This window comes from Kogia breviceps, chromosome 19 (genome assembly GCF_026419965.1).
Source record: "Kogia breviceps isolate mKogBre1 chromosome 19, mKogBre1 haplotype 1, whole genome shotgun sequence".
NCBI classification, from domain to species: domain Eukaryota; kingdom Metazoa; phylum Chordata; class Mammalia; order Artiodactyla; family Physeteridae; genus Kogia; species Kogia breviceps.
The window spans coordinates 38,400,985-38,427,102 of NC_081328.1; the positions used below are offsets into that span (position 1 = coordinate 38,400,985).

Consider the following 26,118-nt stretch of genomic DNA (forward strand, 5'->3'; position numbering starts at 1 on the left):
GCTGAAGGACCATCTGTTGGGATCTTGCAGAGAATGAGACCAGCTGTTCTGTGATGGTTACTTGGACTCTGAGTCCCTGAACCTCTAATGCCTTAGAACATTTTAATCATAAACGAATCAGAAAGTGCCACCTGTCCCAAACTGTGGCTTCTTAGAACTTTTCTGTGAGATGTTAAAAGTAATCTGAGAAAATAGGGTTCCCAGGTCAAAGGTATTTGGGAACACTGGGTTAAACTAAGTAAAATTTTTGCTGTGGTTTCTTTCTCTTTCTTTTTCCTTTTCTTCCCTGCAGCAGTATTTGTTCCATCTTTAATACTAAAATACAGCCTGATTTTTCACAAAGAGGATAATAGTACACAGTATTCCCAGCCATATCAGGCCATAGAACACATCTTTTATAATACACAATTAAAATCTCATGGGACACTAGTGTTCAACAGAATATAGTTTGGGGAATTACGTGAAGTCACTTCCTCTTAATTTTCTAGGGGTTTGGTCAACAGATCCCATAACTTAATAGAGATATAATAATATTAATGATCATTTTTATCTACTTTACTGCTTGCAAAGAGCTTTTATATATATTCTTTAGGACAATATTGAGAGCTCACTTTGTTCTGTCTTATCTAATTTGTTAATTCAATATTCCTGGCAATTTGGGAAGAAAATACAAATTGAACACAGAACATTCAGGAGTACATGAGGGGTTATGAGTACTGCAGAATGGATAAATGTGCTGATTTATTTTTAAAAAGTAGATTCAAACAATGAAAGAATTTTTTTTACCTTTCACACTCGACTTAGATTCTTCCATTGTCCTATAAAAGTGATAAAGGCTCGTTTTAGTATTAGCAACGATCATAAAAACTTCTCAAGATGAACTAACTTCTTTTGCCTGCTTGTAAATTCATAGCTCTTTCATGAGGATAACTGTCTGAGTTCTGTAGTCTCAAGGTCGTGAGTTCATGGGAGAACCTTCCTGGACGCAGAAGGCAGAGAGTACTGCCTCCTGCTGACCCTGGGGTCAGGAGAAGTCTGCTGGATCACCTCCATCCTTTCAGCCAGCTGTAGGCTTTGCCTTCACTAGGATCCTTTCCAGGGTCTGGATCGGAAGCTTGGAATCCCTGGACTTTTCAGATTGTTCAAAGCTTGTTACAGTAACATTTTATTTATGTGTCAAAAACACTTCTAACCCTTTCTCTTGGATCATAAAACATATGTGCCCTTTTTGTGGACAGGTATACCAAAAGTCAGAGATACTAGATTGAAAATCTAGACATCTCAATCTCTTATGAATCTTTTCCTGCTGTTAGAATAAAACATTCCCCCCACCTTTCTTTTTTATTTTGGAGCCAAAATTGTGTGCATTCCCACTGGGAAATACTATAGCCAAACCTTCTTAGTTGGTTCTTTCTAAAGATTTTAATATATTAGTTGAAACTGTTGACCTCATATCTTAGTGTCCTGGGAATAATAGCTGATGAATTCACACTTGCTACTTAATGGAATGCAACCTGATCTAAATATCTTCAGAAGAAATTCAGCATCAACCTTTCTTTCTCTAGAGTGAGGATGGCCAACAGGACCATAAAGTATGTGAATGCACACAAGGGCGGATACCCTTTCCGTTCTCCTCCCTGCCAGCCTTTGCTTTACTCTCCATTCTCTCCATCCAGGAGCTGGCGGTAGGTGGCGATTTCCTCCTCAAGGTGGGTTTTGATGCCCAGGAGGACCTTGTATTCGTTGCTCAGATGCTCCAGATCATGGCGTAGCTGCATCAGTTCCTCCTCGTAGTGGGAGATGATTCTTTGTATGTCCTGGAGCTGGCAGGAATACCGAGACTGGGTCTCTGATAACGTGTTTTCTAAAGCGGATTTCTGAAAGAGGAATGATATATTATTTTCATCAATTGACTGATGGCCTGATTCAATAGCCTGTGCTTGCTGAGTAGTGAGAATACACCAACCACTGTGCTGGGTGTCTTTGGTGGAGCTGGGACTGCATGACGAGGAGCAGGCTGACTTATAGGTTTGGAACCAGGCAGCGAGGCGTCAGGACTTTCTGAATCCCATTTTCTGGGCATAGAGCCTTTGTGTCAGGGAGCTCTCGGCAACTTCCCTGCATTTCTGTAGTGCCTATTATTTACGTGGCTTGTTTGGGAGTGGGTGTATGCCACCTTGCCCTGATCTCTTCCTTACCTCCTTATGCTTACATTTTGTCTCTGGCCAATCTGAAAACTCCTAGAGGGAAACAGCAGCTGGACTGCTGCCTCTTTGTATCTTCAGAGAAGGGTCTAGGGTAGGGATGCCAGAAAAAATAGGGGACACCTGACTCAGTTTGAATTTCAGACAAGCAACGAGTAAAGTTTTAGTATAAGTATTCCCCAATATTGCCCCAATATTGCACGGGACTTGCTTACACTAGAAAAACCATTTTGTTGTTTATCTGAAATTCAAATTTCACTGGGTGTCTTACATTTTAATTTGGTGAATCTGGCAACCCTAGCCCCAAGCAGTGCTTTTTGATTATGACAATGGTAACATTTGGTTATTTCTGAGGAAATTCTGAAAGCTGCAAAATGAAGGATACAGAGAATTGAGTTCAAGTCCCTGTTCTGTTTGGATTTACCACCTGCTTTTCTGGAGCACATAACTTTGATCTTAAAGAGAAACTCATAACTGTGCTAGATACTCTCACTTTATCAAGGCTGCTAACTTTCAGGGGGCCCTTCCTGCTGCCTGGACATTAAGCCATATGTCCCTGGTCTCGTCACTCTCCTGTTCTCCCAAAGGGCTATTTCATTCCTACTCCTCTGTCCTCAAACCTCCCTCCCCCCATCCTTTCGTTTAGCCCATGGCCTTGCTTCCTCTGTCGCCGGAGAGATGAAAGCCATCAGGAGAGGACTCCCACCAGTTCCCGCCATCACTTCCACCCGCAGATGTGAATCTGTGTCTGATACTTATTCCCCTCCTGTTACAACGCATGAGCTGTCCATGCCCCGGTTATTTCAGCAATTGCCCACCTTCTTGCAACGTGAATGTTTTCCTCTCTCCTAGATTATTTCCACCAGCTTTCAGATAGAATAATTTCTCCCACCTTAAAATTTGTTCTCTCTTGAGCCCATATCTACCTTCAGCGATCAGCCAATTTCTCTGCTGTCCTTTGTGTATGGCAAAGTTCCTCAAAGAGTTATCTATACCCTCTGTTTCAAATTCCTCCTGACCTTCCTCCAAGGCTCAAGGCTATACTGTTTCCCCAGGGCCTCCCCTTCTCTCCCCTCCTTTTTTCTTCTCTTTGTTCACTCACTGCAGCCACACTGGCTTCCCAGCTGTTCCCTCCACCTGGAACCACCTCCCCATAGCCACATAATGCACCTCCTTATCACTTTTAGGGTTTGGCTCAACTGCCACCTTAACAGTAAAGCCTCTCTCTACCATCTTGTTTAAAATGACTGTTCTTCACCTGGCATGCCTAACCTACCTCTCATGGTTTGTTTCTTTATAGCACTTTCCTCCCTCTAACATATTACATATTTTGATGATTTGTGCATTTTTTTGGTCTATCATCCACAGTAGAATACAAACTTCCTTATTATCGAATCTTCAGTACTTAGAATAGTGTCAGATACTAGGATGCGTGAAAATGGATTTATATGTCTTGCTGATCTCACAGGGTTGTGGTGAAATAGCTAATGTTAAAATGTTTTGAAAGCTATAAAACACTGTAATCATGCTTGTGTTCAGTATTATCACCTTGACAGTGTACATTTTAAATGTCTGTTCATCGTCACCCATTCCTAAAGCATAACAGTAATATACCACGTGCACCTGCAGCAAAATGAACTAATTATTTCTCCTCAAGACTGAGGGCAGAGTAGCACTTGGGAATGATATTGATGAATGATTAGAAGATTCAGATAGGCTAAAAAGGGAATCCAATGATAGGTTTTATTTAATGACTTTTGAGTGCTTATGACGTGCATAAAAACATTTTACTGAAAACCGTGATGATTAAAGAAATAACTTATACACAAGAACTTACAGTTTACTGGGTGGTAAGATACACACATAATGAATAAAGCAGTACTTTGGAGTCAGCCAGGCCTGGATTTGCCTCCTATTCATGTTGGCACGAGAATTTCTCTTTATTGGAATTTGGGGGGCAGCACGGTTGTAAGTGGGGAGAGTACTGATAGAGTTTATGAAGGTGTAAATCTGCCCAACCCCCCTGCTACAAACCACCATGTGGCTTCACCATTGGCCACTTACTAGCTGTGTGACCTCGGCCCATTCACTTAACTGTTTGGGGCTTTGGTCTCCTCATCTCTAAAAGGGGGACACCAAGACCCACCTGGCAAGGTTAATGTGAGGATTGATGATATTTAATGTAATGAATATGGCACAACACGGACACCTCAATAAATGGTAGCTCTTATTATCCTCATCATGGGCAATCTGGATGGAGAGTGGGAATTTGGATGGAGAGGTGTCCCAAGGGAGTTGGGGAGATCTGGGCCTGGGGGAGAGGTCAAGGAAGGCTTTGTGGAGAAGGAGGTACCTGACCCGGGGTTTTCCCAGCTCAAACTGACCTTGTTGCACTGTGCCTGCGGGTCAATCTCCAGGGCCTGGAAAGTGCGCTTCAGCTCACGGATATCACTTTGGCTGCCCTGCACAGCTGTTGGACGGGCCACCTCCTGGGTCACGGCTGCTAACTGTGAGACCAAGCAAAGAGCAGAGGCATTGGCATTGGGACCACTTGGAAATGGAACCTTTGGGAAGTTTGGGCATCTTTCTTTTACCTGCTCTTTATACCAGCCGTCCAAGTCTTGATGCTTCTTTATTATAAACTCATATTCCTGCCTCATGTCCCCCAGGACCTTAATCAGATCTTCTCCCGGGGTTGTATCCACCTTCACATTGACCTTGAAGTCATTTGGTACATGATGTTCTTCCATTTCCTGTTTAATAACAGAGAGAGAAAATGAATCAGCTGTGACATCAGAAGGCTGGAAGTGTGTTAATGGACAGCAGTTCACAGATCTTTAAAAAACTCAGCTGGAACTTCCCTGGCGGTCCAGTGGTTGAGACTCTGTGCTTCCACTGCAGGGGTCACGGGTTCGATCCCTGGTTGGGGAACTAAGATCCCACATGCTGCATGGCGTGGCCAAAACTAAAATAAAATACACATTAAATTTTAAAAAAAACTCAGCTTATGTGGTGGCCACTCTTTCACTGGTTTGATTTGGTTTCTCATTTGTTGATGACAAAACAATACGTTTTTTCTCTTATAATTTTATAAAGTAAAGAATAGCACCAGGCAGGGTAATCAAATGGCCTCTGTGATTACTGACTTAGTCCCTGGTTGAAAACGTTTTGCAAAGCATTATGCTTACATAGCATGTAAAGAACTCTTCGGCAAATGTTCATACATGAAGTGATGACACAATGAAACAGTTGAACATTTCAGGTTATAGGCCAAACTTTGGGAGAGCAGTTCCGTAACCCAAAGCCAAAAGGTGTAGAGACTTTCAAAATCTTGTCAGTGAATATGACTCTGTAGGGCTGACGCCCATAGGGTATCATAAAACCAAGAAACCACAGGAAAGGTTTCATTAACAATCACTGTCTAACCAGCTGTGCAGAAGCTGAGGCTCTTTGATGTTCATAAGCAATTTTGTTTGCCTAAAATGGGGATTGTTTTTCTATCCTTTCATCAGAGTCTCAGGGACTTTAGATGGATGGTAACTTTTTAAAAGTGAGTTAAGGACTTCCCTGGTGGCTCAGTGGTTAAGAATCCGCCTGCCAGTGCAGGGGACACGGGTTCGAGCCCTGGTCTGGGAAGATTCCACATGCCGCGGTGCAACTAAGTTCATGAGCTACAACTGCTGAGCCCGTGTGCCAAAAAAGAAAAAACAAAAACAAAAAAAAGTGAGTTAAATGTTTCTGGAAATTAGGACTCAGTTTTTGCCACCAGTTATATTTACCTGGATCAGTGGCAGATTCTCTTTATTCTGTTGTCCCCAATTTGCTGCACGTTGGGTTAATGAAAGATAGATCCCACACATTTATTTTTCTGGTATATTTACAAACAGGTCTAGATAAACATTGTATATTAACAAAACTGTTGACCTATGTCATCGTTAATTGCGATTGTATTTTGGCTGTTGTATTTGACATCTGGGTAGATAACCCTGAACTTGGAAAAATTAGACATTGAGATGGTTCCTTATGATTATTTAGGTTGAAGACAATAGGGCGGGCATTCTGACGGTGGTTTCTCCTGTAACTATTGAGTCACCTGAAATGTGCAGATTAAGAGGTATGCTATTTACCTGGAGGCCTGGGAATCCTACCTGCTCATGATGCTTCTTCATGAGGATGAGCCCTTTCCTCACCCCCTCGACCTCCTGTTCCAGGTCTGTTGTGACAATGGTCAGATCATCCAAGTTATTTCGGAGACTCTCAACTTCAATTTCCAAGTTTTTCTTGAAGAAGTGTTCATTTTCATACCTTTGGTTAGAAGGAAGAGAAGAGTACACTTGCTGTTGGAAGGAGTCACCTTAGTTTAGAGGTTATATCTTACTTTTTACGTTTAATAAGAGCAAATGCATACAAGCTGTGCATCATTCGTATGTCTGTTTCATGAAGGGTTTTCTATGATGGTGACTCAACGTTATTTTTTTTTTTACTAAAGAAAATGGAATAATAAACAGCCATATGCCCGTCACTTAGATTTAGCAACTATTAACATTTTGCCATATTTGCTTCATCTATATTCTATTTTGTATTTTAAAGTAAATTATAGACATTATGACATTTCACCCCTAAATACTTCAGAATGTATCTTTTAACAAAAAGACACTTTTCTAAATAAGCATAATAACATTATCACACCTAAAAAAATCAATAATAACTTTTAAATATTATCTAAGGGTTTGTATTCAAATTTCCCCATACCAAAACTACTTTTAAATTTTTTTGGTACGCAGGCCTCTCACTGTTGTGGCCTCTCCCGTTGCGGAGCACAGGCTCCGCACGCGCAGGCTCCGCAGCTATGGCTCACGGGCCCAGCCGCTCCGCGGCGTGCGGGATCTTCTCAGACCGGGGCACGAACCCGTGTCCCCTGACTCGGCAGGCGAACTCTCAACCACTGCACCACCAAGGAAGCCCCAAATGGCAGCATCATGAAGGGACTTTCGTGTTCCTTGGTCCAAGCCACTAATTTTACAGATGAGGAAAACTGAGGCCTGTGGGGCAGGGAGGGCGTGGAGGACAGATCGTGGGTTAGTGGCAAAGCCAGGGCAGGACTCTTTGTGCCACATAGCATTGTAATCTTTGAGTCGAATCTTGATGGAGTCCTGTACCACACTTCTCTTTCATAATGGTGATAATGGGACTTCCCAGTTTACATAGCCCTTTGATATTCTTTATTTAATCCACACAACAACTCTTGATGTAGCCAGGCAAGAGTAATTTTTCCCATTTTACAGATCCGGGGCTCATGGATGAGTGATGGGGAGCTGATCTGCATGTGTAATGTCAATCAGCAAGGGAATTGGCAGTTGTTACGGACTTGGTCTGTGCTGTTTCCACTGCTTGGAAAGCCACTGCTTATGTAGCCTAGGCCTGCTCCCCTGCCTTCCAGACGTAGTTCAAGGGTTATTGATTTCAGCAATCGTTTTCTGAATCTTCTTGCGTGAGTTGGGTGCCCCTTCTTTGAGGAAACTGCCTTTTCTAGATCCCAAGATGCTCCAGGGGGCAGACAGTATCCCCACCCCAGAGTAGAAGCTTGGAGCCCCACAGTGGAAGCCGGGAATCCCCCAGTGAGGTCCAGCCACCTCTGGGAGCTAAGTCCACCCCCATTCTTTCACTCACTACATTATACTGCATTTGTTACACTCCTTGGGGACTGCAGGCTTCTTGAAAACAAGGATAATGTCTTCTATCTTTAAAGCACCAAAGTCTGGCTTCTCATAGGCATTTAATAAACGTGTGTACTAACTCAATAATGAACTTTTTTAGAGTCAGGATTTTAACTCAGGCCTCTGATGCCATCACCTCCTGCCTCTTTTAGGAGTGTGAGTTGTAAAAACAGAGAGTAGGAAAAAGCCTCCCCAAGGGGGAACCAGCCAACCACAAAGGCAAAATCATTCCTAATTACAAATAAAATCAACTAAAGCACACCGGCTCTGTTTGTCCGCCCTAGCAACAAAACCTTGCAAAAGTCCTCTGGACCTTCCTCATCTCACTGTGTGAAAGATGGAAAAATTTAGTCAAGACTTAGAGGGAGGGCTTCCCTGGTGGCGCAGTGGTTGAGAGTCCGCCTGCCAATGCAGGGGACATGGGTTCGTGCCCTGGTCTGGGAAGATCCCACATGCCACGGAGCGGCTGGGCCCGTGAGCCATGGCCGCTGAGCCTGTGCTCCGCAATGGGAGAGGCCACAACAGTGAGAGGCCCGTGTACCACAAAAAAAAAAAGATTTATTAAGTACTTACTTGTGTTAAGTACTATGCCAGGTGCTGGCACTATAGAAATGAACACGATATTCAAGTTCCCCCACCCTTATTGTACTTAGTGGAATACAAACAGGAGATGAAATGTATATGCCATAAGTGAGGATGATGAGTTTATATCACTAATAATAGAGGAAGAGTGGTTCAAAAGGATTCTATGTAGGCAGGATTGTACCTGGCTGACCCAAACAGGGAAAGAAAGAACGAAGGAAAGGAAAAGAAAGAAAGAAAGAAAGAGAGAGAGAGAGAGAGGAAGGAAGGAAAAAAGAAGAAAGAAAGAAAGAAAGAAAGAAAGAAAGAAAGAAAGAAAGAAAGAAAGAAAGAAAGAAAGGAGAGAAGAAGAAGGAAAGGAAGGAAGAAAGGAATAGTGAAGGAAGGAAGGAAGGAAGAGAGAAAGGGAGGAATTCCATACTGATACCATGAATCAACTTAACATGTAAAAACAGCAGGGGTGATATTAAAAGAAGAATTTGGGTACAGATGTTCCTCAACAATGTATATGCAAAAACAATGGACACTGACTGGTTGGAATATATCAAGTAATTTTCTCAAAAACCTGCAGTTAGTAGGTTAAGAACATGCATGACGCAAATACTCATCTGTCTGATTTCAATCCTCATGGTCCAACCTCTCCTGTCTTCTTCTGAATGGAAAATATATGGATGAACGTAGGAGGAGTGATTCACAGATGACCTCTCACTATGTGAGCATGCTATATAGCCTTCCTGACCACACACAGAGAACTGGTGATGCATTGAATATACAAATCACAAAATGGGCACATATGCAAGGAAAAGGGATGAAGGGACGTCCAAATCTCTGGGTATGGCACGGGGGATCTCAGTGTAACTAAAACAGAGTAGAAAGTTCCTAAGCATCCAGGTAAATCACTCTGAAATTGATTTTAACAATGAGGAGGACCTGCTAAGCAAAATTAATGATGATAAACTTGCTACAGACAGACTATTTTAACTTTGTGATAACCAGTCAAGAAAATTGCTTGCCTGACTGGCACTGTGTTCTAAAGAGCAAAAACATAATTGCTATGTTTAGAGGAAAAGGAATGCAATTTCCTGACAAAGGGCACAGAAATAAAGGGCAGAGTTAATAAGGGTAGGAAAAAACTCAGAAATGTCATTCTGATTGTACAGTCAAGATGCTTCTGATGGAAAAACAGTTCAGGGGGCCTAGAGTAAGTGTAACCTGAAATATGGAGAAACTCTTTAAAAGAGCTTCCCAAGGATGGAACAGACCTACCCAGGGCGTATGAATTTTTGATTTCTGGACATTCAAGCCCTGGAACTGACAACCACTTGGCAGAAAGTTTATCAGGATTCCTTTCATGCTTGAAATTCTTTGAGGTCCCTAAACACTCTCTGCCTTGACCCAGCCTTATTTGATTGGTTGGTTCCTGACATGTTATCATTCTCTGAAGTTCATAAGCATTCAGCCACATAATGCTGGGACTTCCCTGGTGGCACGGTGGTTAAGAATCTGCCTGCCAACGCAGGGGACACGGGTTCAAGCCCCGGTCCGGGAAGGTCCCACATGCCGTGGAGCAACTAAGCCCGTGAGCCACTACTACCGAGCCTGCTCTCTAGAGCCCACGAGCCACAACTACTGAGCCCACGTGCCACAACTACTGAAGCCCACGTGCCTACAGCCCATGCTCCGCAACAAGAGAAGCCACCGCAGTGAGAAGCCCGCACACCACACAGAAGAGTAGCTCCCGCTCACCGCAACTAGAGAAAGCCCACATGCAGTGACAAAGACCCAAAGCAGCCAAAAATAAATAAGTAAATAAATTTAAAAAACAAACAAACACATAATGCTTGAAAGAAAATATACACACTGTCACGATAATGGTCATTCCCTTGTAGAGGGGTGAGAAAGGCTATTTCCCAAAAGGCAATCAGGGCAGAATTCACAACTTTGATAAAGTTATCAGGGACTGGCCTTGAACCTGCAGACTCTGGAAGACCTGATTTTGTTTAAATACTAAGTGGGAAGCCGTCTCTTGGAGCAGACTCATGTTAGCCAAGCCCATAAAGCAAGGACACCCATTTATGGACTTACAGGAGAATTAACTGCAACAGGAACTTCTCAGCCACCACACGAGCAAGGAATCAGCACAGGAAGTTAAAGGAACTAAATGTCAGATAGCATTTGACGCATTCATTTCGCAATAGGTCTCACCGGTGGAACCTGAAAACTCACAGTACCGCGACTAACTCTCCATCTCCCCTGAGCAGTGCTTGGCTGGGCACTGCCAACGTTTGCTTGACTTAACTCTGAGATTCCGGTGTTCACCAACACTCAGTTAAGTTTCACATTTCTTATATCTTCAATCAGACCTGAGCCGATTCCTCAGACTTTGAAGATATCCTTCTTTTTGACTTTACGTAATTTGATTTTGCTCCTTTTTAGTGTGGATCCTGACTCTTGGGTGGGATCTCACTGTGGTCCCCACTGGTCACGCACCCACACTCACACACTTGCATTGTGAGCACCCGTGATGTAATTCATGTTTTGGCTCATTTCTACCATAATATCTGTTGGCTATTTATAAAATTTCTAATTGTATTTTGAGATGACTTAGGGTTTATTTACCTTTGCCTTCCCTTCCAAGATTTAAAAAAATAATAATAAAAAGAATCCTCAGTGACATAGAGTTATCATCAGAATATTGCATTGACTCTTATTTTTGTGTGTCTTTGTTCACCAGGTTATAACCCAACATCTCCAGCTTGTTATGAGTGACACGACATTGTATTCCTCCCTCCCTCCTGCAAATTACTCTAGTGATTACACTATAGTTAATTTACTCTTATGATTTGGATGGAATTTGAAGGGCTTTGTATCCCTAGGTTGGGCACTCTGGTGCAATGTAATGCTGTTAAGGAAAGAACAGGGGTTAATTTCAGAAAAGCAGTCTCCGTTTCTGTTTCCTTTATTCAAAGTAGAGAACACTCAGCTCTTTCATAGCTGGAGACCTTCTCCTTGGAACCTCTAGTACATGGTTCAGGAAGTGCACCTCGGGATTTTTCTTGTGTATGTGCTCGAATTGAGAATGAATGTTACATCTCCAAGCCCACACTCTGGACTAGATTTAATTTAATTTAAGGAGAATGGGAGAACTCTTAGAAATGACAACAAAAGAAGCTATTTCAAAGTCAAATTAGTCACCAAAGAAGGAGAAATCTTACCTGCTAGGAAGTAACTTACATAGCAAATACAGGAATAAGAATTGGAAGTAAAATTATAATAATTCTCACTTCAGTAAACAAATACAGATATTATTCTGGGAAAATAAAGGATATTCTACAACAGGAGAAATTTAGAATATTAAGAATTGTTGGTGGTAATTGATCAGAGAGATGTTCACAATATTTCAGTTTCTTTATGTAGCCCCATCTTAGGTGGTGTGAACTAAAAATACCACCTGCCATATCAGTAAACAAAGGATGTTGCAGCCATCAAGCCACTATGACCACCGCGGACCGTGAGCTCTGAGGAAACTCAGGATGGAGACAAGCCAGCAACCCACTGCCAAGCCCTCAGCCACTGCGGCCACCTACCAATGGTGCACCCTGAGAAAACTCAGGATAAATAGGCATAGGACACTGGCCCCAGATAGCTGAGGTGCATACCGAAGGAATGATTTCAGTGAGCCCAGATTCTTGCATCTTTCCACACATAGAAAAGCACTAATATTGAGCTGCATTAGCTCTTTCTATATTTAGGAGATTAATCCCTTGTCGGTTGCTTCATTTGCAAATATTTTCTCCCATTCTAAAGGTTGTCTTTTCGTTTTGTACAGTATATGATATCACTTATATGTGGAATCTAAAAAAAGGGTACAAATGAACTTATCTACAAAACAGAAATAGAGTTACAGATGTAGAAAACAAACTTATGGTTACCATGGGGTGAGGGATGGGGGAGAGATAAATTGAAAGATTGGGATTGACATATACACACTACTATCTATAAACTATTAATAGGAAACTAATAAGGACCTACTGTATAGCTCAGGGAACTCTACTCAATACTCTGTAATGACCTATACGGGAAAAGAATCTAAAAAAGAGTGGATATATGTATATGGATAACTGATTCACTTTGCTGTACTACACCTGAAACTAACACAGCATTGTAAATCAACTATATTCCAATAAAAAATTTAAAAAAAGAAAGAAAAGCACTAAATTCCTTAATTTGAGATATCTTTATATCTTAATTTGAGCTATTCTTTTAATTTTAACAGTAATCTTTTGATGTTCTGAATATCTGGTCTTTGTTGCAAAAACTCCTATATATCCTGGCTCTCCCCCTCACCTCTTCGGAGCAGTCTCTCAAGGTAACTCTGAGTCCCAGGCTTAAGTCCTCAGTTTTGTCCGCTGAATAAAACATATTGCTCAACTTTTAGGTTGTGCATTTTTCTTCAGTCGACAGTGGTTAGAGATCCCTTGCAAATGATGGCAAGAACTACTTTCCCAATGAGATTCCAGTTCAGTCTTTTAATCTAATCTATTTTTAAAAACCATATCCTCCAGGCTGACTGTTCAGGCCCTAGTAACTGAAATTGCTCAGTATTCCTACATAACAATGGTTTCCCCAATTGCTTCATTATTCGTATATCCTTTTTCCTACCTTTCATGGTAACTTTGAATAATCTTTGTAGCTACAATAGGGCCTTCCTGTTTAATCTCCTAATAATCTCTATTCATTTTTAAAAGCTCTAACTGATATGAGCCCTGAGTCCTTTAAAAATTTCCATTAAGAAGATGTTTTACAATGTTTACAAAGCACTTCCAATCTCTCACCATATCCTGTGACCAGAGGCCAGATGGATAATCTTATTTGGATTATGAAGGTCATCTGAGGGGGTGTCTGCAACATAGGACAAAATAACTGAGCCAGGTTTCATGTGTTGATGTCTCAGATCAGTTGCAGATTTTAATCAGAATTGTCCTTTCATTCTCATTTAGTAGTTCTCCATCCACCCACTCTGTTAGATTCAGGCAATATTGGGGAGCCTTATGGTTAGAAGACTAATTCTTGGGGTTTTGGTTCTTTTTGTCATGAAGCTGAGCTCCCAATAATTCATTGAAGCTGAGCTCCCAATAATTCATTGATGAGGATGGACTAAATTAAGTGGAATTTAAAAAGCTCAATTTATCAGTCTGACACAGTTGCAAACATGGGCATGTTTCATAAAGGATATCATGGTTCAAACATAAGCCTTTTGCCTTTGATCCTCAAATCCCTGGAGCATTTAGTATTTGTGCCATCCATACACCCCTCTCCCTTTTCCTGGACCTCTGGTACCTTGGATCTCCAGTCTCTTGTCTGAGCTGTCCAAGGCTTCAATGCTCCTTGACTTTTAACAGTTCTGCAGACTCATAAATCAAACCCACAATTCAGGTCACTCTCATCTTTCATCTTCCAGCTAACCCATCACCTAGAATTTATGGAAAGATCTAAAGAGTATATTTTTTAAATGTCTATTTACAAATGTTAATAGAAACAGGGCCCTGGCACGTCCTGCCCAGTCTCAAAACTGACACAACAAACCCTTCCCAACCTCTCCTAAAATCTCTCAATTAGAGGCCTTCATAAGAGGGGTAGAATCCTGTGTTATCTCTCCCCAGGCCTTCTCATTTGAGGACCCTTGATTTACAGCACCAACATGGACTATTATCAGGCTCTTCCTCCATGCCCAAACCATAGATCAAAAAAGTCTAAATTGTATAGAGAGTGTAAACTTGATAAGGAAAGCATGCATACTTCACCTCTTCTTTATTATTGTTGTGTTTACAATGGTTGTAACTGTCCCTGGCCAGAAAGCCTTCAGACCCTCCTTCTTAACAAAAGCATTCCTTACCCAAGATAAGGGTATAGTGAAAAACCAAGCTCTTTAGTCTCATTCAGATTCTTGCTTGATTAAGGTTGGAAAGAGACAAATTTTAAATGATCTTCTACCTCTTAAGGTTGATTTCCAGCAAAGTTAACCCAGTTCTCCCTAAGCATTCCCTTTAATTGCCCGATAGTAGCAAATATAGCAAAGCACAAATATACTTAATATACAAAACAAGCAACTTAAGTAAGACCTCTCCCCCAAAAAAGGATTTTTCTCCACACAAATAGGTGATTTTAAGATGCAGTAAAATTTCATTTGAGATCCATTGGTAAAATTATGATTATAACTTAAGGAAAGAAGACTTCTCAATATTACTTATGTATGTAAAGGATAATATTTGAACATAAGGGTGTAGAAAGAAAATAGGAAAGAAGGGTTAATAGCTCCAAATGGGTGTGAACAGTATGGAGAAAATTTAGTTTCTCTAAATGAGTTCTAGTTTTAGACTAGACAAATTACTTAGACAAATTACTCCTCAAGTACTAAGATATCTTCCGTGTGAGAACACTGAGCCCTTGTTGGTGATATTTGAAAATTTGAAAATTCATGGAGAATCTAAGACATACAGAGACTAGATGGATATCAGTATCAGAGGTAATTTTCACACCATCTGAGCTGACCAAAACAAGAAGCAGACTCTCTTAGGAAGTAGTGAGTGTCCCAGAGTCTGCAATCTACATACCAGGATTTGAATTATATGAGCTGTTTTTCTTGCTGACTCTTAGTAACTTACGATGTCCATGAAGACTTCAAACAATCTCTCTCTCAGCTATTGCTCAATTCCCTGTTATACAGTAGGGAATTTATCATTATTGTTGTTGTTGTTTTGTAATAACATTTATAACATTTTCTGTGTTTCAAATTATTGTCTTCATTCTGTTTAGTGCCTGAACAACTACTTTCTCCTCTTTCTCTTTGCTCTAAACTGGTAAATATTAACTTCCTTTGCACAGATATGTCCTAAAAAAAGGTGCACCTGGTGCATCCATGCCAGCTGGACCTCCTTGCATTGAGTGACATACTCTTCCTTCCCCCTCTTTCCTGATAGTTCAATGGCGTCAACTCGTCTTCCGATGGTTTGAGATACATGTAAAACAGGCTACTTACATTTATTCCTCGGGTGAAATAATACATTATCAGGGAAATAACAGGATTTGATTTAAGAAAACACATCTTAGTCTTCATTGCCCTTGTCAAAAAGTTGGGCTTTACGAGCCACTAGTGATAGTTTGGATTTAGCTAATGGGTGTCGTTAGAAATTGGATAGGCATAAGATTCTCCATCCCCGTCATCCACCCTGCTGATTGTCTTAATAATTGATTAATTTTTCCACCTTTAAAATGTCTTTCTTTTACTCTACTTTGTTGTGCTTATATTTGTTTTCTACCCTCTACAGTCATTTGAATGGTCTTCTTTGCAACTAAGGCATTTCCCAATTTATCACCTAATAAATTCTACTCATCCTGCATGTCCTTTAGTGACCTAGATCGTGTGTACAGTGTGTCTTTCACAAGCCCTTAGATTTGGAGAATATTTTATATTTTACAAATTTCCTCCACTCTATTCCTGCACACAAAGACAAGAGACCAAATTTGAAGACACTGGACAAGGATTATGGATCCCACTCTGAGCTGCCTTAGAGTATAAGTAAAGATCCCATCTAAATAGCAACTTTCTGATTTTGCTTATAACAGCCCTAGACTATATATCATAAAGTCACTATCATCACACATTTCTCCAGCTCCAGCTAAGTTCAGGGCCCTGCCCAAAAGTTTCTGAGAAAGTAGATTATAAGAGGAAATTTACTTCCTGATGTCATTGGACTATTGTTATAAGATGAACCCATTTATATGGGCAAACTGAAGAGATCAACAAAAATAACACCAAATGTCATACGTCACACAGATGGGAAAATTCTACGTGTTTGTTTGGGACTCAACTTTTAGGCTCCTTACATGTATGTTTTGGGCCTTTTGTGTGTCTCAGACATTGCCTTCCATTCTGTTTTCTTTATTCATAGCCACTGGGATGACTCCCTATGGATCTTTGGTTTCAAAATTGACCTTTATGAAGCTGCCTCAATCATCATACAGATTCTTTTGCCCCCTCTCTTTATCAAAGTCCATTATGGCAATCTCACATCTGGGATTATGAAGATAAGATAAAAAATAAAGACTTTTTGCTCTTCAAGAATGGAATTTCTCAGGACAAGTCTGACGTGTACCCTAGTTATTAAATAGATATCAAAAGAAACAGAAAAATGGCCGGCAACATTTCATTCTAAAAGACACTGGTAGAAAGAATGGCTTAAGTTGTCTTAATTCTTTAAAAAACGTTTTCCCGAGTGTGATTATTATCTTAATGCCTTTTAAAATACTTTCCAGTATATAAAGATACCAGAGAGAGTTATAAGGAGATGTGAGTTAGGATTTGACTGAAAAAGGCCAAGAAGGGAATATGCTAGTTTGAACCATAAGAAATTTTCATTTTTGTAGATCAAAAATAATTGATAATGTGCAAATGAATATCTGAGGAATGACAGAAGTGGCCCTTACAGGAGGACAGATGCCACAACATTCCTCAAGCGTGTGTTTTTGTTTGTTTGTTTGTTCGTTTGTTTTTGCCACGCAGCTTATGGGATCTCAGTTCCCCAACCAGGGATTGAACCCAGGCCACAGCAATGAAAGCCCAGAATCCTAACCAATAAGCCACCAGGGAACTCCTGAGTTATTTTTACAATAAAAGAAAAATGAAGATTGTAAAATTTCCTTTCTAATTAAATGGGAAAGCCTGCAACAGTGAGAGAGAGAAGAAAGAGAATGAGAGTTTAACTCTTTTTTATTTAAATAAGGAAATCAAACCTTATTTCAAAATAACACCAAGAAGCTTAAATGAAGGAAACGCCTCAGTGTGATAGTGCAAAAAAAATGTTCACATGATGCATTTGCAGCCACCCCTCACCCAACTCATGATCTATGAGCTGTCAACATGTCAGCAGCTGGCAACGAAAATCCAGGCTTATAAAAGTGGTCTGTTCTCCTTAGTTCAAGCTTAGACCCGGAAAGAGATAAGATAAGATCTGAGATCTCCCTGTGGAATGTAGCACAAAGAATGTGAAAGTTATGCTAGAAAGACTCTTATCTGGTGCCTGTCTTTTCAGACAATGGGAAATAATCAAATTGAAAAAATAACTAAACATTTACAAGGACAAATAGATTTTACAAATGCCTAGATTCTCAAAATAAACTCATGGTATTATATACTATGCACATTATGTCCCAGAGCACTGAGAGACTGGAAGTAAACCACACATTGACTTTTTTTTTTTTTTTTTTAAGTGGGAGAAGGAAGGCTTTATAACTTGCAGCAAGTAAGGAGAACACAGAGGATCTTTCCCAAAGCAGTCTTTACACATTGATTTTGAGGAACCTTTGAGAAGAGATGCTGAATGTGTTGAGACAAGCAAATGCCATTCCATTTTCAAGTTTCTGCAAATCATAGAATGGGTTGTTCAAAAGACCTTTTGTGGACCCCTAGAAAAAGAACATGGGACCACTTAGGCCAAGTCATGTCAAATAATTTAACTTTTTATTTTGGCCAGATTAGTTGATCAATGAAATTCAGTAAGAAATGAATCTAGATTTCAGCAGGACAATTAAAAAGGACTCTCATAATAGCTTGCGAAGAGAATGTGGAAATATAGACCGAATTCAATGACAATTACCAAGACACGTCTCATTTCCAATGATAGCATCTCACTTCATCCGATAATAATAAACACTTGACCCCAAGTTCAAGCTGAGACCCTGGATAAAAGATGGGCTAGAGGGGCAGTGGGACAGACTGCCCCGCTGTCTGTGGGGCAGATCCACTGGGTAGTCTTTTCTGCAGATACTCAAAGCACCTGGAGTTTGCTAAGGAAGAAGCGCGATGGCTAACTTGGACTCAAATGAAAGAGCCATATATCTCAAGTTTATGTTAAATCTGAACCTGAAGAACTCCCTCTTGCATCCGATGACAATAAAGATATAGGTACGACTGGAGGAGGAATATGAACTTAGGAACAGGCATGCAAAGACAGGAAAGGGGGTATCAACACAGGGACCAAGAAACCATTTGAGGAGTGATGGAAATGACCCCTACAGGAAGACACATGCCACTATACTAAAAAGGGACTTAGTCATTCAGATCCCAGCAGATTTCCTGGTGGGGCTGAGATATCTAACTTAAAGAATAGTACTTAATTATATCATCAGGCAAACATGACCTTGGGGGAAATATGGGCTGTAATTCAGAAAAGGAGTATGACCATTTCACATCCTGAGCTGGTTAAAAAGCAGCTAGATCTTGAATTAGGCTCTGATGATGTACCTTTCAAAAGAATATTGAATAATTGGAAAGTGCTTTGAGGAGAGCAGCTATCCTGAGGGTAGAACCAGAATTCAAATCACATAATGAAGAACATCAGTTCTGAGTGGTGGGTTCAGTTCCAGACCACCAGAATAAGGCAAATATTGCTATACAGCGAGCCACACAAATTTTTGGTTTCCCAGTGCACATAAAAGTTATGCTTACGCTATGCTGTAGTCTGTTAAGTGTACAATAGCATTATGTCTAAAAATGTAAATATCTTAATTTAAAAATATTTTATTACTAAAAAATGCTAACCATGATCTGAGCCTTCAGCAAGTCATAATCTTTTTGCTGGTGGAGGCTCTTGCCTTGATATTGATGGCTGCTGACTGATCGGAATGGTGGTTGCTTGATGCTTGGGGTGGTGGTAGCAATTTCTCAAAATAAAACAACAGGACTTCCCTGGTGGCACAGAGTTTAAGAATCTGCCTGTCAATGCAGGGGACACAGGTTCGAGCCCTGGTCCAGGAAGATCCCACATGCCGCGGAGCAACTAAGCCCGTGCGCCACAACTACTGGAGCCTGTGCACTGTAACAAAGAGACGCCACCGCAATGAGGCATGCGCACGGCAACGAAGAGTGGCCCCTAATGGCCGCTACTAGAGAAAGCCCGCACACAACGACTAAGACCCAATGCATAAACTCCAATAAAGATGTTAGGAAAAAAAAAAAAAAACCCAATGCAGCCAAAAATAAATTAATTAACTTATTTATTTATAATAAAATAAAACAACAATGATCTTTGCCATATCAATCGACTCTTTCTTTCATGAACGATTTCTCTATAGCATGCAATGCTATTTACAGAATTTTACCCACCACAGCACTTCTTTCAAAACTGGAGTCAATCCTCTCAAAGCCTGCTGCTGCTTTATCAACTAAGCGTATGTAATATTCTAAATCCTTTGTTGTCATTTCAACAACCTTCACAGCATCTTCATTAGGAAGAGTTTCCATTTCAAGAAACCACTTTCTTTGCTCATCAACTCCACATCTGTTAAAGTTTTATCGTGACATTGTAGCAATTCAGTCCAATCTTCAGGCTCCACTGCTAATTTAGTTCTCTTGCTATTTCCACCACATCTTCAGTTACTTCCTCCAACGAAGTCTTGAACCCCTCAGGCATCCATGAACATTGGAATCAACTTCTTCCAAACTCCTGTTAATGCTGATATTTTGACCTCTTCCCATGAATCACAAATGTTCTTTTTTTTTTTTTTTTTTTTTTTTTTTAGCCGCTCTATGGCATGTGGGATCTTCCCAGACCGGGGCACGAATCCGTGTCCCCTGCATCGGCAGGCAGACTCTCAACCACTGCGCCACCAGGGAAGCCCCACAAATGTTCTTAACGGCATCCAGAATGGGGAATCCTTTCCAGACAGTTTTCAGTTTACTTTGCCAGGATCCATCAGAGGAATCACTATCTATGTCAACTATAGCCTTGCAAAATGTATTTCTTTTTTTTAAACAACTTTATTGGAGTATAATTGCTTCACAATGGTGTTTTAGCTTCTGCTGTATAACAGAGTGAATCAGCTATACATACACACATATCCCCATATCTCCTCCCTCTTGTGTCTCCCTCGCACCCTCCCTATCCCACCCCTCCAGGTGGACACAAAGCACCGAGCTGATCTCCCTGCACCATGTGGCCGCTTCCCACTAGCTATCTATTTTACACAAAATGTAATTCTTAAATAATCAGACTTGAAAGTCAAAATGAATCCTTGATCCATGGGCTGCAGAATGGATGTTACGTTAACAGGCATGAAAACAACATTAATCTTGTACATCTCTATCAGAGCTCTTGGCTGACCGGGTGCATTGCCAATAAGCAGTAATATTTTGAAAGGAATCTTTTTTTTCTGAGCAGTAAGTCTCAATAGTGGGCTTAAAATATTCAGTAAACCATGTTGTAAACAGATGTGCTGTCATCCAGGCTTTGTTGTTACATTTATAGGTAACAGACAGAGTAGATTTAGCATAATTCTTAAGGGGCCTGGATTCTCAGAATAGTAAATGATCATTGACTTCAGTTTGAAGTCACCAGCTACACTAGCCCCGCAAAAGAGAGTCACCCTGTCCTCTAAAGCTTTGAAGCCAAGCATTGATTTCTCTCCAGTCATGAAAGTCCTAGCTCGCATCTTCTTCCAATAGAAGACTGCTTCAACTACAGTGAAAATCCGTTGTTTAGTGTAGCCACCTTGGTTAATTATTTTAGCTAGATCTTCTGGATAAAGATCTTGCTGCAAGTCCTACATCAGCCCTTGCTGCTTCACCTTGTACTTTTATGTTATGGAAATGGCTTCTTTCCTTAAACCTTATGAACGAACCTCTGAGAGCTTCACCGCTCTCAGCCTTCACAGAATTGAAGAGATTTAGGGCCTTGCTCTGGATGAGGCTTCGGCTTAAGGGAATATTGTGGCTGGTTTGATCTTCTATCCAGACCACTAAAACTTTCTCGTATCAGCAATGTCTGTTTCACTTTCTTATCATTCATGTGTTCACTGGAGTAGCATTTTTCATTTCCTTCAAGAACTTTTCATTTGCATTCACAACTTGGCTAACTTTTTGGTCCAAGAGGCCTAGCTTTTGGCCTCTCTTGGCTTTGGACTTGCCTTCCTCACTAAGCTTAATCATCTCTAGCTTTTGATTTAAAGTGAGAAACTTAGAGACTCTCCATTTCCCTTGAACACTTACAGGTCATTTTAGGGTTATTAACTGGCATATCAATATTGTCATGTCTCAGGGAATAGGGAGGCCCAAGAAGAAGGAGAGAGATAGGGGAACAGTCGGTTGGTAGGGCAGTCAGAACACACACATCTTTTTTTTTTTTAACTGAAGCTGATTTACAATGTTGTGTTAGTTACTGGTATACAGCAAAGTGATTCAGATATATGTTTTTTTTCTTTTCCATTATGGTTTACTACAGGATACTGAATAGAGCTCCCTGTGCTTTACAGTAGGACCTTGGTGTTTATCTATTTTATAGTTAGTAGCTTGTATCTGCTAATCCCCAAATCCTAATTTACCCCTCCCTGCCTTTCCCCTTTGGTAACCATAAGTTTGTTTTCTATGTTTGTGAGTCTGTTTCTGTTTTGTTAATAAGTTCATTTGTATCATATTTTAGATTCCACATATAAGTGTTATCACATGATATTTGTCTTTCTCTTTCTGGCTTACTTCACTTGGTATGATAATCTTAGGTCCATCCATGTTGCTGCAAAAGCATTGTTTCATTCTTTTTTATGGCTGAGTAGTATTCCATTGTATGTATATGTGTGTGTGTGTGTGTGTGTGTGTATCGCACATCTTTATCCATTCATCAGAACACACACATCTTAAATTCACCATCTTATCTGGGAGTGGTTCATGGTGCCCTAAAACAATGACAATAGTATCAAAAATCACTGATCACAGATCACCACAACCAATATAATAATAATGAAAAAGTCTGAAACATTGCAAGAATTACAAAACGTGACACAGAGACACAAAGTGAACAAATGCTATTAGAGAAATGGTACCAACAGACTTGGTTGCTGCAGTGTTGCCACAAACCTTCAGTTTTTTTAAAAAAATGCAATATCTGCGAAGCACAGTAAAGTGAAATGCAATAAGACAAGGCATGCCTATATTTTTCTCCAAACTTCCCTGTATTTTTAAAATTGCCCCCCTACCCAGGAGATAAATATAAACAAAGATTTAGTTATAAGCACGCTCAGGCTTGGCAGAACAATGTTTATAATTGGAGGTTTGGATGTTTTATGAACAAGTTCTAGCAAACCTAAAAGCAACTAATAAATGCTTTGTTATTTAAACTGTTGCCAAGCATAGGAGGAGATACAAGGCTTCCAACACGCCTTTTACACTTGACATGTTTAAAACATGCAGTTTGTGTGATAGCAAGCGGCCAGTGAAAAACACTTGCCTGTACAACAGAGAAATCCGTAACTGGAAAGATAAAAAGAATAAGATTGACTTAGATGGGTCCAAAAAAAATAGCAAAATAAAATCTGAAATTTCAAGGATGTCAAGAATTTGGGTATTAATAAGCAAATTATTAAAGTAGATGTGATTCCTTAAACTTAAACGGTAAGGAACATTATTGAAAATTCTGTTCAGGACTGAGGTAAGATGTGCTCCGCTACCCAAAGTCTCCTCCTTCCCCCAGCTGAGGAATCTCCATGGAAGATGTGGGAGAGAGAATTTAAACAGGAAATCCATCAAAACATCACTTCTAGAAGACATTCCATCCACGGTAATTCTTTTGCCATATCAAGGTCCCTCTCTCCCTTTTTTCTTCTTTTTAATTTTCTGTTTGGATTTCAGTTGCAAATACTTGAATCAGTTATATCCCTTATGTGGCACATTATCACTTGGTCTTTGCAAGTTCCCTCTTATTTATTTTTTTCTTTATGTGCTTACATATCAATTAATTTAATTCCTGTTCTCCTTATGCCCCATTCTCTTTCAATAAGCACCTGTTTTCTTCTGTTTAATGCATTTTCCCCAGCAGGCAGCTTTCAGACTTCTTCTTCACCATCACCTCTCTTGGGTCTCCTCCTGCCAGCCCACACTTCAGGCCCACACTACAGATTTGGACTTGCCAGCCTCCATAATCATGTGAGCTAATTCCCTTTAATGAATGCATATAGATAGATAGATAGATAGATAGATAGATAGATAGATAGATAGATAGACAGATAGATAGATAAATAGATAGAGATAGATAGATAGATACCCCCTATTGGGTCTATTTCTCTGGAAAACCAGCCTAATACAATACCCCATGGAAGGAATCACCTCCTGTTACCTACCCACTCTTTATTCTCCTAGTGGTGGACCACAGATTTCCTTTAAAATCTATGTCATGCCACAGTGAACATCATCATATGTGTCTTTATGGAGCTGTGTAAGAATTTGGGGGGGGTTGATGCTTAAGTCATTTTGCAGGCCCAGAGCCCCTTTATTAAAGGGGAGGCCAGATCCTCTTCAGGAAAGACTCTGTACCTTTGCTACAAGTACACACTATAAATCTTCCTCTAAGCTTTTCCCCTAAGAAAACCAATCCAAAAACTGTTTGGATTCAATAATTACCCACTAGAAATAACGAAATTCAGTCAAAAGTTCCCTGAGACTAATTGTTCTTAAAACTGTTTTCTTAAAATGTCAAAAACATAGCAAATACCTGCTAAAATTTTCTAAAGAATTTTTAATTTTATTTATATCGGCCATTAGGTGAATTGATCATTAAAACCAATGTTAAGTGACTTAACTCTTAGTTATTCTCCATGGCCAAAGCCTCATGTTTACTTTAATCTATGGCTGCCCTGAACCATTTCTGTCTTTGGCTTCCCAAGTCTTTTCTCTGTGGGAAGACTGAGGTCACCCAACTCAAAGAGCTCTTGGTGGTGTAAAGGTTGGAAGCCAGGGAATTGTTTGTCCTTACTCCCTTGCAGCTTAGGCATCTATAATTCTAGACACCAACTACCCTTGCATACCAACGCAGACCCAAGGTCATTGCGTTCAAATGGAACCTAAAGGAAATCTAAGTAGGGCTATATTGAAAGGAATGAAAGCACAGTCATGCCAGTCTTATTCGTTATACTTAACCAGTCACATTTTTATTAGCAATTGGCAGAAAAAGAGTCTCCTTAGGGCTTCCCTGGTGGCGCAGTGGTTGAGAGTCCGCCTGCCGATGCAGGGGACGCGGGTTCGTGCCCCGGTCCGGGAAGATCCCACGTGCCGCGGAGCGGCTGGGCCCGTGAGCCATGGCCGCTGAGCCTGCGCGTCCGGAGCCTGTGCTCCGCAACTGGAGGGGCCACAGCGGTGAGAGGCCCGCGTACCACCAAAAAAAAAAAACAACAACAACAACAAAAAAAAGAGTCTCCTTAAAGACTTGGCAGTATCCAAAGAGAGAAAAACTGGAGAAAAGGCTTTGCCGGAGTGAAATGAAATGATAATATCAGGAAATGCAAGCTATAGCATGCACCATGCTTGCTGAAAGGTTATCCTCGGTGAAGAAGGATCTCTTAGGCTAAATTCCCTCATCGGCACCTGGAGGGAAAGTGGGACTGGACTTGGAGTAAAGTTAGCAAGCAGGCGGCATTTTTGCTCGGCTGGCGGCAGGCACCGCGGGATGACTGTTCACTCGTGGACAGCAGCAGACTTCAGAGGAGGTGTGAAGAGTGCGCTCCCTCAATGAACTGTTGCCTTACTTCTGCCGGACTCATAGCTGGCGTGGCAGGAAGTCATCAAGCAGGTGCCGGCTTTGCAGAGACTCGGGGCAGTTGGTGAGAAGCAATCGGAGCCACCACTGGATGATTTGCCAAAACCTGTCACACAGCAAGCTGGTTGGCAGGAAGGGGATCTGCAGCCACTCTGATTGAAGGAAGAGGGTTCACCACAATTTGGTTGGCCAGAAAACATGGTGTCGCAGGAAGCTAGTTTGTAAGGGTACTTTACCAAACAAGGGGGCTGGCCGTTAGCCCCTGGCTGGCCGATGAAGGATATGGAAGGAGCTGGTTTGTAGTGAAGCGTCTGGCAAGGGAAGGACACACAGCAAGTAGGATTGCAAGAACTGAGCCCACAAGTAGACGGCTGGCAGGGAACTGATGGGCAAGGCTTCAAAATGTAGCAGATCGGTTGGTAATAAGTTGACTTGCAGGGCCGATCTTCACCACTAATGGCTTGACATGAACCTGCTTGGCGGCAAGTTGGCTGGTACAGACTAGCCGCACAGACAGTCGGTGGGCAAGAAGTTTCAGGACAGGAAGTTACCTCAGAGTAGGATGGCTGGCAGGACCTGGAGTCACAGCAGGCTGATTGGCACAAGTTACCTCGCACGATCCAGATGTGTGGACAGGTTGCTGGCAGGAGCTTTGTTGGCAGGAGCTGGCTTCCCAGCACTTTGCCTGACTGCCGACGGATTCCGAGCAGGAGGGGCTGGCAGGAGCTAACCAGACAAGGAGACTGACCAGTGCCAGATCCGTAGCAGGCCGTGCAGGAGCAAATGGGTTGGCAAACAAAACCCACACAAGAAGTTACTGGAAGGCAGGTAGGTTGGCCAAGAAGCAGGCTCACAGCCACTTGGGGCACTGCGGCACGACTGACGGTTTTCTTGGCATCTAACCCGTTGCCACGTTCTGCTCTGACAGGAACTAGGCAAACAGATACCATTTCTGAAGCTGCCGCCATTTGAGCATGTGGAGATGGTGGGCACAGCTGGAATGGCATTGGCGTTTCCAGGACAACAGCTGTCCACCAT

General features: G+C 41.2%; 1 protein-coding gene across 1 annotated transcript; it reads right to left on the reverse strand.

Moving 5' to 3' along the window:
- Positions 1–1,652: 1,652 nt before the first annotated feature.
- Positions 1,653–26,118, reverse strand: LOC131746922 (keratin-associated protein 29-1-like). The gene is given in 8 exon segments (XM_059048697.2): positions 1,653–1,877; positions 4,589–4,711; positions 4,799–4,957; positions 6,353–6,558; positions 25,070–25,681; positions 25,684–25,795; positions 25,797–25,916; positions 25,918–26,118. Coding segments are annotated over 8 exon segments (1,758 nt in total).